The sequence below is a fragment of the Theobroma cacao genome, chromosome 7 (genome assembly GCF_000208745.1).
Source record: "Theobroma cacao cultivar B97-61/B2 chromosome 7, Criollo_cocoa_genome_V2, whole genome shotgun sequence".
NCBI classification, from domain to species: Eukaryota; Viridiplantae; Streptophyta; class Magnoliopsida; order Malvales; family Malvaceae; genus Theobroma; species Theobroma cacao.
Window position 1 is genome coordinate 6,257,575 of NC_030856.1, and position 15,380 is coordinate 6,272,954.

General features: G+C 36.5%; 3 protein-coding genes across 5 annotated transcripts; 1 reads left to right on the forward strand and 2 right to left on the reverse strand.

Annotated features, from left to right (window-relative positions):
* LOC18594139 (protein trichome birefringence-like 31) lies at positions 557-3,223 on the forward strand. Its single transcript, XM_018125203.1, has 5 exons — positions 557-1,069; positions 1,513-1,684; positions 1,788-1,987; positions 2,341-2,487; positions 2,652-3,223. Exons 1-5 carry the CDS (start codon positions 708-710, stop codon positions 3,004-3,006), a joined length of 1,236 nt encoding a protein of 411 aa, XP_017980692.1. The 5' UTR covers positions 557-707; the 3' UTR covers positions 3,007-3,223.
* LOC18594140 lies at positions 3,167-8,100 on the reverse strand. Of its 3 annotated transcripts, none has more exons than XM_018125202.1 (6): positions 8,006-8,100; positions 6,899-7,089; positions 5,281-6,718; positions 5,078-5,197; positions 4,325-4,479; positions 3,167-3,605 (listed from the first exon to the last, which is right to left on the reverse strand). In XM_018125202.1, the coding sequence occupies exons 2-6, from the start codon at positions 6,989-6,991 to the stop codon at positions 3,405-3,407; spliced, it is 2,007 nt and encodes a 668-aa protein (XP_017980691.1). In that variant the 5' UTR covers positions 6,992-7,089; positions 8,006-8,100; the 3' UTR covers positions 3,167-3,404. The 3 variants fall into 3 exon arrangements, with proteins under 3 accessions (XP_017980691.1, XP_017980689.1, XP_017980690.1); XM_018125200.1 differs by having other exon boundaries at positions 6,899-7,099; XM_018125201.1 differs by lacking the exon at positions 8,006-8,100 and adding an exon at positions 7,867-7,891 and having other exon boundaries at positions 6,899-7,099.
* Positions 11,794-14,992, reverse strand: LOC18594142 (UBP1-associated protein 2C). Its single transcript, XM_007021614.2, has 2 exons — positions 13,602-14,992; positions 11,794-12,074 (listed from the first exon to the last, which is right to left on the reverse strand). Exon 1 carries the CDS (start codon positions 14,890-14,892, stop codon positions 13,603-13,605), a length of 1,290 nt encoding a protein of 429 aa, XP_007021676.2. The 5' UTR covers positions 14,893-14,992; the 3' UTR covers positions 11,794-12,074; position 13,602.

Below are 15,380 nucleotides of genomic sequence, written 5' to 3' on the forward strand. Positions count from 1 at the left end.
GAGTTTCAGTTTGATTTTCCTTTAAATAAATTCAAATAATCTTGTTTCATAAATGCAATTATCTTGAAAATTGGTTAGGTGCAAGGGTGTTTTACAATTAATAGAGAGGCTAAAACAGGGTCTTACTAACTTTAATTGACAAGGACAGGCACACATGGATTTATGACCAACTGACCAAAAGCAGTCAGTTCAGCCATGACTTCTAAAAATAGATCAGAAGCAATTATTAGCCTTAATCCATCATTCAAGTTTCCACTTGAATCTGTTATCCAACCCCAAAGTGTCACGATCCAAAGGATCTGAAAGGATGAAAGATTGTAAATTATGAATCAGCAAACTCAAAGCTACCAACAACTGATGTTCATTGTCTAGTTTGGGGAGTATGATGCTGCACCTTTTTTAAAGTACAGAAATTAGAAAGAAATATAATTCTCTGTTGGGAGTGGGGAGGAGGCAAATTCCCTTTTTCTTTTAATGAAAACCCACTTTCCTTCGTGATGATAAACTTCTAACTGTTGCGGAAGACTTGAATATCTTAACCTGCTACCTAAACTCGGTCCTAACAACTGGTGGGTACATGGAGTATTTTTCTGTTTTTTTGTTCAGATGCTTAAGTTTCAAGACAAGCCTACAAATACATTGAGAACTGTAACTAACATATGAGCTAAAAGGAAGTACAACAAAAATTTCTCATCCTCTAAGGCTCAATGAAGACACAATCTGCAGCAAGGATCCAATCACTGTTTCCTGTTTTATTAGCTTCCCTGCTTGTGCTAGGAACTGCACAACTAGTCTTTGACAGCTTGAAGAGTGGCAGAAGCTATGTTTTTCAGTTTTATGGCAAGCCAGAGAAGCAAAGGAAATCAGTTTTTGTTTTGCCAGAAGATCGGATGGATGATAGTTGCAATCTGTTTGAAGGGCAATGGGTGTGGGACAATGTGTCATATCCTCTTTATAAAGAAAATAGCTGCCCTTACTTGGTTAAGCAGACTACTTGTCTGAAAAATGGCAGGCCTGATTCTTTCTACCAAAACTGGAGGTGGCAGCCTAATGCATGCAAACTACCAAGGTATGTTCCTGTGCAAGAATTTGATTCTATCTCCTTTGCCTATACTGCTTGAACTCAGATACAGACTACCCTTTCTATTTGGAGGGTCACACCTGGGATCTGTATCCTCCTTAGGGTATCTTGATATCTGTCTGATATAGGTGCATTAGGAAAAATACTGTCAAAGCAACATATACATTGGCGGATCCAGATGCTTTACTTTGGGAGGCCTAACTAAGACTATCTATAACAATGTTCTTGGTCGTTATGATAAATTTATCCTATTATCTATTAATGCAAAAGCAAATAGATATACCACCTATAATATTTATGTTACATAGTTTATCCCATTGATGTGATGGTTTTATTGTAGAAAATAAGTTCTTGCATTGAAAGTAAATAAGGCATTCGGATACTATCTAACGTTGTGCTGTCAGCATCTAAAATGTTCTGTGATCTTCCAGGTTTGATCCACTGAAGCTATTGGACATTTTGAGGGACAAAAGATTGATGTTTATAGGAGATTCAGTTCAGAGAGCCCAATTTGAATCAATGGTCTGTTTGGTACAATCTGTGATTCCCAAAGGGAAGAAATCCTTTCAGAGAATTCCTCCTAGGAAGATCTTTAAAGCAAAGGTTCTCAACCTTCATCCCCATTGATTATAGTTCCCAAGTTTTTCAGATTTTGGATTGTGTTTGCCTCTGATAAACTTGGGAATATTTCCGGATTTGATTTCAGGAGTACAATGCATCAATTGAGTACTATTGGGCTCCATTCATTGTGGAATCTAATTCAGATCATGCAACGAATCATACTGTACTAAAACGGCTGGTCAACCTTGACTCCATATCTAAACATGGCAAGAGCTGGGAAGGAGTTGATGTTTTAGTATTTGAGAGTTATGTATGGTGGATGTACAGACCTCAGATCAACGCTACGTAAGTATTGGCTACCACTTTCTCTCTAGTTTCTGTTCTTTTCTTCCAAGCATTTCAGTAGATATGCACATCAACCAGGTTATACTAGACCTAATAATAGTTTTGAATCATGCATAAGTTTTTTTCTGTCATAAGCTGCCATGGAATTTCAACCAGTTGGTGCTTTTTTGAACAGCATAGAATAAACTGAAGACATCATAGTAGTTGTGGCATAAAATCCTAAACTCTGTCAAAACATGGGGCAGGAAAAGGAAACTGGGAACTTTCTATGCTGTGAAACTTCTCAAATTGAGGAGAAATTTTGGAACCTGACAGAAGGTAATAGTTTCTTTTTTCTGGTTATTTGCTTTCAGCTACGGATCCGTAGACAATGTCGAAGAATACAATGTCACCACAGCTTACAGAATTGCATTGGAAACTTGGGCGAATTGGCTAGAATCCAACATTAATCCTCATTTACAAAGGGTCTTCTTCATGAGTATGTCCCCAACACACTTGTGGTGAGTTTTACTGCTTGCATGACATTACATCTGAGCTAAAGGCTTTAACTAGCAACGCCCAGTCTCTCTATTTTCCATTTTTGCTTAAACCTCTCTTTTAGTTAGGAGAACAACACAAAAGTGGGAAAAAAAACTTGTAATTATTGTAAAATTTTCTTTTGTAGGAGTTGGGAATGGAAGCCAGGCAGTAACGATAACTGCTTCAATGAGTCTTACCCGATCCAAGGTTCATATTGGGGCACAGGGTCTAATCTAGCTATCATGGATATAATTCGTGATATCTTACAAGAACTTAAAATCAATGTCACATTTTTGAACATCACCCAATTGTCAGAATACAGGAAAGATGCTCATACAACAGTTTTTGGGGAACGAAGGGGCAGACTCTTGACAAAGGAACAGAGAGCTGACCCAAAAAATTTTGCTGATTGCATTCACTGGTGCTTACCGGGAGTACCTGACACATGGAATGAGATTTTGTTTGCATATTTGTTGCAGAGTTACCAAAACTTTTTGTAACCTCGGCAGGACAACCCCAAAATAGTATTGCTTCTAAAAAAAGAAGCATGAATACTGATACCACAATTAGTGATTGGCATCGATTTCATTCTTTTCATTAACAAGAGGGCTATCAAGCTTAATTGTAAGAAAAAAAAATGGCTCTAGGCTACTCAATATGTATAAGAGAGAGAGATATATAAATAATATGTACTGTTAAAAGTGAAATGTTGCTGCACTTATGACAAACTATTTCATTTACAAGACAGAAGGGTTAACCGCCCTTTTATTTGTAAATACCTTTACAGAATGTGGAACTTTGAACATGATTATTCACAGTATAATTCATTCCTATGGCACAAGCAAAAGGCTCGAGAATGAATCCGGTTGAAGCCAGCCAACCTAATTTCTTTATTTACTTAGAGGAGTTCCCACTCGGAATCACATACAAGTTCTGTTTGCAGACTTTTGCACTCCGAGGGTGTGGTGGAGGAAGATGGTCGTTGAGTTTGTAAAAAATCTTGGTTTGATCCCATGTCCGCATCTCCAAACCAAATTGCTAGTTGCTCATACTCCTTTGCCAGCCTTGTTTTTGAGGTTAATGCGTCCTGAATCCTTTTCTATTGAAAGCGAATAAAAAAAGCAGCAGGCAAATCAAATTAGCTAAAGATTATAGAAGATAAATAAGCTATTAGATATGGCATATGATATCCAAATTGTGTCCTATTTATGTAAACCATAACACAAAAAGAGCTTAGAGTTCATCTATATACAAATGTACGTCTCAAACAGATAGTTGGCCTCCACATACCAAGTATTCCTCATTTCTAACTTCCCTTTCTTCAACCATATATTTCAATTGATGTAGCATTAACTTCTAAATCCTTCCATTTCAGAATCTTGGTGAAGATTATCTATTTTTGGTTTTTAATCTAAAAGCACCATTAATTGTTGCTAATGGTTCCCGCAAAATTGAAACAAAATTCAATTGCATTAGCTCCTTCACAAAAACAAAAAGAAAAGAAAATGAATAAAGTAACTACCACTATCAAATTGTAAGTATTTCAAATGCTTGGCAAATAACTTGTATATAGAGAGTACCATATTATCAACTTTCTAATTGCATTGTGAATATTGCTCATTGTGAACAACTTATTCACCAAGAATGTTTTGATACTGAGTAACCAGAAAATTCATTTGGCGAATTGCTATAACATTTTCTCATGTTGAAAAGTAAGATGTCAATGCATGTGACTCTACGTGTGTGTGTGTGTGTGTGTGTGTGTGAGAGAGAGAGAGAGAGAGAGAGAGAGAGAGAGAGAAAGAGAGAGAGAGGAACCTTGTATGATCTGTGTTTTCTCATTATACGAGAGACAGCATAAAGAGCAGTACTATCAATAATGACACAGCTATCCTCAAGCTTCACCTCGTCGGACAATTCAATGGTCTCCATGGAAGAAATTATGACATCATCAGTGGAATCATTTATAGGTCCTGTGTATGGTTTTAAAAATTAAAGAAGGTCAAGGATTGGTTAAAGTTCGCTGGTCAACAGTTCTTTCAGTCCAATAAGGACATCAAAAGCTCTAATATTAAAACAGAAATTTTTAGTGTATGGTGCAAACCAAGTCCTTCAAAAATGCACAAGGTTAAGGAAATCATTTATCATTGGCAAAGACTAGTGCTTCACACTTTAGAAACACATGCATATGTGATTATTTTGAAAGTCGTTATGATCACATTGCTAAATGACTGAACCATTTAAATATATTAGCCACATATTTTTTCCAGAAACTTTACTTTTAAAGTTATATTATTAAATAACAGGACATAGAGTGGCCTTATATCCCAATTGACAGAAAAAGCCCACTGATGTAAAGAAAGCTAGTTTCTGAAGGTTAAACATCTGTATTATTATTATGTCATGCAAGGTTGAAATTGTACCGTTTGCATCTCCACTATCATCATTATTGATATCATAATTACAACTACTGCTATTGACATTTGACATTAATAAAGTTGAGGACAGAGTAACACACTTAACAAGAGGGCAGAGAAGAAGGCTATCAAGTTATGCATCTTGCTCACATACCAATATCAGAAGAATCTAATGCCTGAAGTTGAGTAGATTCACCACCAAAATAAACATTTTTGTTTCCTGATATTCCAGTCAGATACTTTATACCATTAACAGTTCTGGACCCATCATTTTCTGCCAAATTACAAGTGAGATTAAAACTAACTTATAAGGAAACAAAATATATGCTTATGATTACAAAAGAACAGCATACTAACCAAGTGATTCCATGGACAGGTCATTACTAGACGAAATTGATACTGCCCCCATCAACTTTTTCTCATTGGATAGAAGTGGGGTCAACATGGAAGATGAAGGCACATTGTGAGAAACCAACCCAGCCACATCAACAGGATCATGATTAACTAATGCTTCCGCAAGAAAGTTTACAGGCGAATTCTCATGCAATTCCTTCAATACTGAACCACAAGAAGAATCAACTCCAACCTCTGCCATATTTTTCTCAGACCATGTGACTTTGGAAGAAGTAATACCACCTGAAGCATCTGAGACAAACTCAGAGTCATCTGCAAAGTCATTCTTAACTATTCTTGCATCTTGGCCACCACAAACTAAAGTTGCAGGAGAAACCTCAGCGAGAACCACACATGAATTTTTACCATTACAATTAACAAACTCATGCCCCATTGAAGCTCCAAAAGATTCTTCCTCAACAGGAGAGATCAACTCCAAAACATCAGATGCAGAAGGCTTTGTCACATCATGAACTGAAGTTGAAGGAGAAACCTCAGCTTCAACCCAACAAGGTTCTTTATCATTACAATCAGTTAACTTGCTCAATAATGAAGCTCCACAGGATTCTTTCTCAGCAGGAGAGATCAACTCTGACACCTCAGATACTGAAGGCTTTTCCAGAGTGTCATTTTCTTCTCTGTTCACTTCAGGGTTTGTATCTTTCAGAACTTCAGCAACTCGTTCTGAAGTAACGTATTCTGTCCTCAAAAGGGACTCTGCAGAATTAGGGTTACCTAGTTGGTCTACAAGACATAGCTCACTGAAAGCACAATCAAGCTGTTTGTTGACCACATCAACTGCAACATTATTGTTAACAGTTCCCTCCCTTTGAGAGGATTGAAACTCCAAATCATGAACTGACAAGGTAAGAGAAACTTCACCCACAACCCCACATGAATTTTTATCACTACAATCGATGACCTCATTCCCCAATGAAGCTCCAAGGGGTTCTTCCTTGCTAGGAGAAATCAATTCTAGTACCTCAGATGCCGATTTTTTCTCCATTATGAAATTTTCTTCAATATTCACTGTATTTTTCAAATCATCACTAACTTGTCCTGATATTATGTGAGACTCTGCCCCCTCATGGGCATCAACAGAAATTGGAGTACTAAGTTGGTCTGAAAGGCAAAGGTCATTCGAAGCATGATCAAGCTGTTTTTCAATAGGATCAACTGCAACAGGCTCAACATGTGCTAGCTTACCAATAGTGTCTATGTGATCTTCCTCAATAGCAGCCTTTGATTTAACATAGACATCAATTGTGGCACTTTTTTTTAAAGCCACTCCTTGACCCTCATGTTTTAAAGGAGGCAATATATCATGTATGACATCAGAATAAAATCTCTTCATGTTTTTACCCACACTTTGTGCCTGGTTTTCAACATATTTGACAGTGTCCTACAGATAAAACCATTTACAAGATTATGAAAGATTTTCCAGCCAAGATTGTTTGCATAAAGTACAAGTACAACTGATTGCCCATAATTTCATTAAGCCAAGGGATACCACAGCATGGCAGATGAAGATGGGAGGAAACAGAGAACTGCTTCCCTCATAATGGAATCAAAGAATTTATACCTGGCTGACAATATTATCCACCTCATTGCACAGTGTTTCAAACTTCTGGTAAATGCCCCCCACCCAGCCTATACCTTTAAATTTGAAATCCATCACTGAGCTATGTCAAAATGTCAGAGTCAATGTCACATATACCTCAGTTTTTGTAACAGGTATATGCCTTACTCCTGCCCCCGGATCATTAAATTAGCCTGATGAAAGCTACAAATTGTAGTGAACACTCAGAAAACTTGAAGAAAAGAAAAGCAATCTAGACAAATAATACCATCAACATCTGCGCTCAGAAAAGCTTCATAGGAGGTAAGTTAGAGCAGACTAAATGTCAATGAAAAAGTGGGAATAGATTTGCACAATGTCTTTACAATCATTATGATTGCAATCAAAGTATTGATAATTCATCATACTAACTAAAAACAGAGTGATGAAAAGCGCATTTTATTTCACTCACCCCACAAGTTATTTTATCAGGAAAGAAAAATCCACCCCCAGGTTTATCAATCCCATATTAATAACAGCTTGTAGTACTCAAAATCACAACACCCCCATGACTAACCATCTCAAAAGAAACAACTTTCAGGAAAACTAAGAACAACTTTTTGTTATTTCCCCAGTTTTCATCAGTTTTTATGGACAATTTTTAGTTACCCACAAGTATCTTCACTCTAAAACAACAGCAAAGAGAAAACTGTTTCCCTTTCTTCCTCTCAAGTACAACCAAACATGCCATAAAAATAGAATTTTTTTTTCTTTTCTATTACTTTCCCAAGGAAAAGGGAATGACAAATGTATATCACTTTTTCACTTACATACATACATATATACATACATGAAGACATGCATGTATCATGCACATACAGAGAGTTAGAAAATCATCCAAAAATTTGAATTTTTATAGAATTATTAGCGGTTTTCAATATAAAAAAAAATTGATGTTACATCAATATACAAATATACACATAGATACTTACTTATATAGGAAGAGAAACCAAATTCCTGAAAAGTTTCGAATTTTTATGAACTTTTACTCAATAATATATACTAAGATTGAGTAATATAAAGAAAAACCCAGATAGAGAAAAAGAAGAAAGAGAAGGCAGGGCGGCTTACTGGCGGCCGGAGCAGGCGGCGGATGAAGGTGGTTGTTGATCAACAGAAGTTGGAGACAGAGAGATATAGAGAGAGACGGGGTTTTGTGAGGCCAGAACGGAGGGGTTTTAGTAGTAATTTACTAGTCATTAATCGGTGAACCGCACCGTTTTCTCCTTTTTCCTTTTTATATATTTTTTAAGTTTTTGGTACACACAATTTAAATTAAATTTCAATAAAAAATAAAAATTTGCATATCATAATTTTATGAATATTTTAGAAATAAAAGACATGTTTGTAATGTTATGGATCCCAATTTAAAAAAATATAGTGTGAGTTTTAAGTATATAAATATGAGTCTTTCATCATCTATTTGATATGTTTTTTAAATTAAAAAAATGATCTTGTAATTTACAAGTTTATTTAAGTTCTATTTTAAGAGTTAAGGCCACTAATGTGAGATCCCATTAGAGATATAAAGGTCAATGTAAACCTGAATTAATGTAAAGGTCTCTCTTTTATAAGTAAAAAGTCATTGTAATAAAGGTATTGTACAATCGAGTATGTTAGAATGTCAACCAATGCAATGAGGGCATTGCACAATTAGATAAGGTAGAATGTTATAGATCTCATATTATTAAGAAATAAGGTGAGTTTTGGTGTATAAAAATGAATCTGTCATCACCTATTAGGCATGCTTTTTGGATTGGACGTGGACTCGTGATTTATAGGCCTATTTAAATCCTATTTTCAGAATTTAAGCCAGCAGGAGATTGAGTTTAAATTCCAACTCATGACATATAATACCTTTATAAATCAAGAAAATCTTTCTTCTTATAATTTCATAAAGTATTAAAAAAATATTGTCACTGTAAATTAAAGCATAAATAGTATCTTCTTTATATTGTTTGTAGGAAAGTTCATGTGTTAATATGTAAAATTTACTAGAAATAACAAAATATGGCCATTAAACAAATTTTTAGATAAAATTTAAAAATACCAAAATACTTAAATATAACCCAAATTGGTGTCCCAACCTGGTTTTTTGTTCTTTGGACAAAACTTGCATTGGTCAACCTACGATCTTTGATCTTCAGATAGAATGATCCACAATTGTTATATAGTACTATATAAGATAAGATAATGTTTTGAAACTTAAGAAATTATTCATATTCGGAAACCCTTTTTGCAATTACTCAAATGTAATCTTGTCTTGTTGATGAAGTAAATTATGTTACCATCATTACCTTAATCATTTGTGATTTATCATACAATTTGTTAAGTACCATCACTATCAGCACCATTGCCATTACACATTCCCAAGCTAATTACTGTCGGCTATTAATACATAACTACTACAAATATCATTATCATTGCTTTCGGTTTATGCGTAAAGACCTTAAAAAGGTATTAATACATAACTACTACAAATATCATTATCATTGCTTTCGGTTTATGCGTATAGATCTTAAAAAGGGTAGACTTGACTCAAGAATAAGCAGGAAGAGTTGCCTCTTCCAACATACACAACTTGATAAACCCAATCCCTTTCTAGTTCCTAAATACAGGCCAACTACTCCTTATCTTAGGAGTTACATTTTGTTGAGTCTCTATCCATTTTGGTCCACAATTCTCCATGGTTTGACAAAAGATAATGTAAACGTGAGACTTGGAATCATTGGAAATTGTCAGATGTTTACACTTTTTCTCCAACCCAAAACTCATTGCTGGAAAGTTGAGATTAAGGGGTAAAAAGCTGAGAAAAGGAAATCTTTTGATCCCCTGCCCCACTTTTGATTCGCATATAGTACAAGACAACTACAACCATTAAGGTTAAGTAAAGAATTTTCATCACAAATTTTCGTGGGTTCTGGGGTACAATTGCATGTTCTTTACACCAGCTAACCACCACCTGACAGTTTCTCCGGTATATAGTTGGCAGGCTCATGTATAGGTAGCACTATCTAATCTTGATTTGGTCCCGGCAGAGACTAACGGCCGTATCCTCTATCTTCTCTCGCTGTTTGCTTCATTTGAGTGCTGTGGATGCTCATGCTGCTTCCATCTTATCTTTGGGGTTGGGTTTATCCTCTCAGTGTTCCACAGCAAGAGGTCAAAAAAAAAAAGAAAAAACATAGCGGAGAAAAGAAGATACCAACGCCAGTTAGCATAGAATCAGAGCATCAATTCCACCCAACACCACAAAAAGATGTCAGACATACAACTTGACTACCCAACAATAAAAGAAGAGAGAGAGGCGAATTATGCTCCTGTTTACTCAAACAGTAAAAATATTCTTGAAAGCAACCTAGATAGACAAATGGAAAAATCCAAAGTGGATAACAATGAAACTAATTATATGATTATGTCCTTAAACCAGGACTTCTTTGAGTAGTTGGCTCAAAAACTAGATGAAATCCCAGACATCTTTGACCAAATAGCCTCATTTTTCATCAATTTATGAAACCACGCACAACTACTCCTAATTTCCAAAAGCTAAATTTAACATCTCAAGAGAAGAAATTTACAGTCAACAAAGAAACAAGCCTATTTTGCACAATTCAATCCGCAAATTGCATTTGAGGCATAATTTGGTATGAACAAATCAAAATTAGGGTTAAAAAGTTTTCAACAAAACCACTGAAAACCATTCAGATCATTCGCAACAAGAAGTTCCTTTTAGAGGAAGATGCCAAGAGAATGGGATAGGCGCAGATATCAAAATCAGCTACTAAGAATATCACAAATGAAAATTCTTTTCAAAAACACATCACATCCATTACAATAGTACATTGACCCTGGTTACAGCAAGTAGACCTCAAAACTTTCATTATGTACAAAGAACTATTCATTAGATGCAGGAACAGCCACCACCAGAAAAGAGAAGGGGGAATTAAATGCTACCCTACCAGTCTCCCGCATAACCAATCAAGGCACCTAACTTTATTGTAATACAACAGATCACACAGTCCATTACTCCACTGCGAATAAAACATAAGGTGACCAACAAAGACAGCCACCACAGACAGTTGCAGCAAATGGTGGTAAAAGTGTCACCAATGAATCGGTAAAGTCAAAGCAAGAGTTCATTTACAAAGCCAACAAAACCCAACTAAGGCCAAACAGATGATAATACAATCAAACTGTCAATTATGTACATCAACACTCAACAATTAGCAGCACTAAATTAAAAGAAATAAGCGACAAATTACCGGCAAACTTAATGAGATACTTGCTGCTCCCACATCATTAGATTCTTCAGTGAAACAAGAACCGCTCAAAAGTCCATGTTATGCGAGCACAACACCACAACACCAATTGTATACACATTTCAGGAAACTAGAAACACCTCCACTTGATGATAAGCACATTGAGAAAGCATCAGAGGAAGACTAGCAAAAGCTCTTGCCACTAAATAATAAAATGATGACACAAAAATCTTGTAGACATCTTTGGTGGCAATTTAACACATCATTATGCTAGGTACAGCAAAAGTTGTAACAAGATTGCAATTAATTACATTGGAAATGGGTATTATTTAGCTGATGCAGTAAAACTCATTTATATAATAAAAATGATGGTAATATATATATATATATATATTTTGAAGCAAGTTATCTACATCCATTAATTTACATATCAAAATACAAAGCTACAATTAATTTCAATATAACTAAGCTGCATGTTTGTTTCTAATATATTCCATCAGAGTACATAATAGAAAAATTAACATCAATAGCAATATCAAAGAACATAGAAATAAACTTCCAAGTAGAGAAGATGCAGCAACAACCATAGACACTAGCAAAAATAGGCAAAAGATTTTGTCACTACTTATATTATTAAAACTATACTAATGACTAAAAGGTCCCACTGGAAAATAGGTTCCTCATAAAACATAGAAAACTAGTCTAGATCACAAGTTTTGCCAACCAGCACTAAGAAATTAACATCTTAAAGGCTCAGATCAAGAGAAGTGGCTGTAAAAAAGCCCAGCTAATACATTCATCAAGCCAGAGTATAAATAGTCTGCATTCACGCAATCACCAGAACCACAAAAAGCATCTGCGCCCAACAAGCTGTCATAAACCTGAATCAAACACCCATTGACAACTCAATTCATCATTCCACGTCATCAAGCAAAACAAAGGTCAACACAAATTTAAAGGAATGTCTTGGAAGTAAAACTTGTGAAACTTAAAGGAATGTCTTGAAGTAAAATTTGTGAAACAAAAACAAACACTGCACTTACTTGAATGGATCAGCTCAGACTTTTGTCACATGTCAAACAAACAAAAACAGCAAGCACAAATGCAAAAGCTACCGCCACAATCGTACCAAATCAAATATAAAAAGATATCTAAACAGTATCACAAATCATCATGCTATACAACTGGTAAAAGTCATAATAACTCCATAGTGATGGAAAAGTTTTTCTAAAGAGAGTTTGGAACATCAAATAGTGCAAATCCAAATTTCATTTGAAATTAAAGGGTTGAATATTCCCCCAGATTAGTTAACGTTGGAAATCAACAGCAAAAGCCCATGCCAAGCTACCAAAAACAAAGTCATAAGAAAGATGAATGCCAAAGATATAATCTACTATACAAAAATGAAATGTTTAAGGTAAGTTGAACAGGAAATAATTTCTAATAGGAGGCACCATTCTAGTTAGAAATTCACTCTTATCTTCTTACCCCATGATGCAAATCATATGAAGAGTACATTCATAGGCAGTACAGAATTATATTATTAAATAATACTCCCAGGGGAGAGATACACAACTGCATAAAATGGATACCATACAAGAAAAATGATTGCACAGATGGACATTTCATCTTATCTCAATATTAAAATTTGTTCTTTAATATTATCACTAAAGTAAAATTAACCAAAATAGTTTAACATGTGTACTTAAAACACTTGTATGTATACACACTTACTAACATTTCAATTTAAAAAAGGTTCTCAGGAATGTTTGTTCTTATCAACACAATAATTCATTCAGGCCAGCAATCAGTAAAACTCACAACCTACTAAAGAAATTTCTTAGACATGATTAAACATAGATCTTAATATGTCTTTCAAAAACCAGAACTCGAAAGGTGAATAACGTATTTCAATATGGGGTAAGACACTCTATAAGGGGTAAACACACAAAGCAGGAACCCTTGATGCCATACTGAAACAAAAAATAAAAATAAAAATCAACCATCAGACACTCATAGATAAGGTTACCTATACATAAGTTGAAATATGTGAGCATATAGAAGATGTAAAGCTAACATGCAACAGTGGAAAACCATTTGAAAACACTAAAAATTGTGACTATATATAGTTTAACCGACACAAAGCAAAAGAAAAATCACTAATGCACACAACCATACAAGCATATAGCACACGAGCAACACAACTCAGAAAACAAAGCTGGAAAAGAACCAAAGTTTCTAGCAATCACATACAAGGAACAAACACCCACAATAAAGCACATTAGCAATCACAAATACAGACATTAAGTCATTCTGAACTAAACACCGGAGAGTCAAAATTAGAACACATAATGCCTAATGTAACATAAATAAATTAGAACAAAGAATGCAAAACCAAGGAGAACTACCTCAGTAGAAAGGTGGTCCATTTGGATACATTCCACCAGGTGGAACTCTTGGCACAGGGGATGTCCCAGCTCCTTGGTGATGCTGACTAGGGAAAGCAGATGACGAAGACAAGCTATAATGAGCACTCTCCGGATATCCACCTGTTGGCATCCCAACAGAACTTGGCGGCAACCTATACAACGAAGACCCTCCACCAGCACCAGTCAACCCACTCCCCGCACCAGCACCACTTAACCCATAGCCAGTTGAACCAGGAGCACCATACCCACCATACAGCCCACCAAGCCCAGAACCATACCCCCCACTACCAGCACCTCCTCCACTCCCACTCAAAGCTCCCACTCCAACTCCTGATGAATTCAAGTGATGAGGCTGGCCCATTGGACCCGGCGGCCCTTGCAACCCAGCAGAATACCCACCGTAACCACCCAAACCGCCAGGTCCACCAGGCCCACCATATCCTCCCCCATGCCCTCCAATCCCCATCTCAGCATTGCCTGGAGCGCCACCCCCACTTTGCATCATCCCATCTTGTCCCGGCTTCCCCTTTTTCCCTTCAATAGCCAACTTACAATTCATCTGTCTCCCATCAATGTTCTTCACTGGCTCCACCAATGCCGCCTGAGCCCCTTCCGCCGTCTTATAAACAAAAAGAGCAAATCCCCTTGATTTCCCGGTCTGCTTATCGAACCCCAAAGGACCCTCTTCTATTTCCCCATACTGAGCAAAATGACCCAATAACTTATCAGCCGGCATATCGTACGGCACATTGGCTACATAAATCTTTCTCATATGAACATCCACAGGGTTATTATTAGTCCCCGAATTCCCCGCGGCCGCCAACTGCGTCACCGTGACTCTCCCGTCGATTTTCTTACTGGGTTCTTTGAGAGCAAGCAAAGCACCATCGACGTGCTTGAACGTAACGAATCCATACCCTTTCGACTTCCCGGTGGCCTTGTCGAGAATAACAACCGCTTCCTCGAGTTCCCCATAGACGGAAAAAAGTGAACGGAGGCCGTCAGTGGTAGTATCCCAACCCAAGCCGCGGATAAAGAGCTTCCGTTGAGCCGGGTCTTGGTCGGCTACAGATCGAACAGCAGCAAGGACGTCCACGTGGCGAGACACGGCGTCTTGGAGGATGTCGAGGAGTTGGTCGACCGAGAATCGCTCGATTAGTTTGCGGCCGTCTTGTGGGGTTAGTTTGGTGATCGGGTCGGGTTCCGATTGGGTTGAAACGATCCCGTTTTCATCCAGCTTCCTTTTCTTCGTTGGATCCATGCCTTGCATTTTTGGGGACTCTTAACTCAAAAACCCTAACCCTAAGAAACTGCAGTGCGCGAGAGGTAGAGAGAGAGAAGGCTTTCGACTGAGGTGGAAAAAAACAAGAAGCTAGAGAAGTTGGGAAAGGAAAGGTCTTACTTTTATAGCAGGTTTGGGTCCAACTTGTAACCCATTCTCGTTTTGGCCCAAGCTCATACAATTTCTTTTCTTTTATTAATTACAAATTAGTCAAATGTGCAATTTAATAAATAAATGAAAATAAAATTGGAGTACCATAGTTTATATTTCTTAACTCTAGGTATAAAACTGAACATTTGACTATAATATAAATGTTAATTATGTAATTATTTTAAATATATTGAAGAGTTATGGAAGAAAACAATAGAGTAACAATATTAGCTTCCAAGAAAATTGGAGTAACCGCGCTAATTTCCTAACAAGGCACTAACACTTAGATTTCCTTAGTCCATCGGTACTTATATTGAGAGATGATA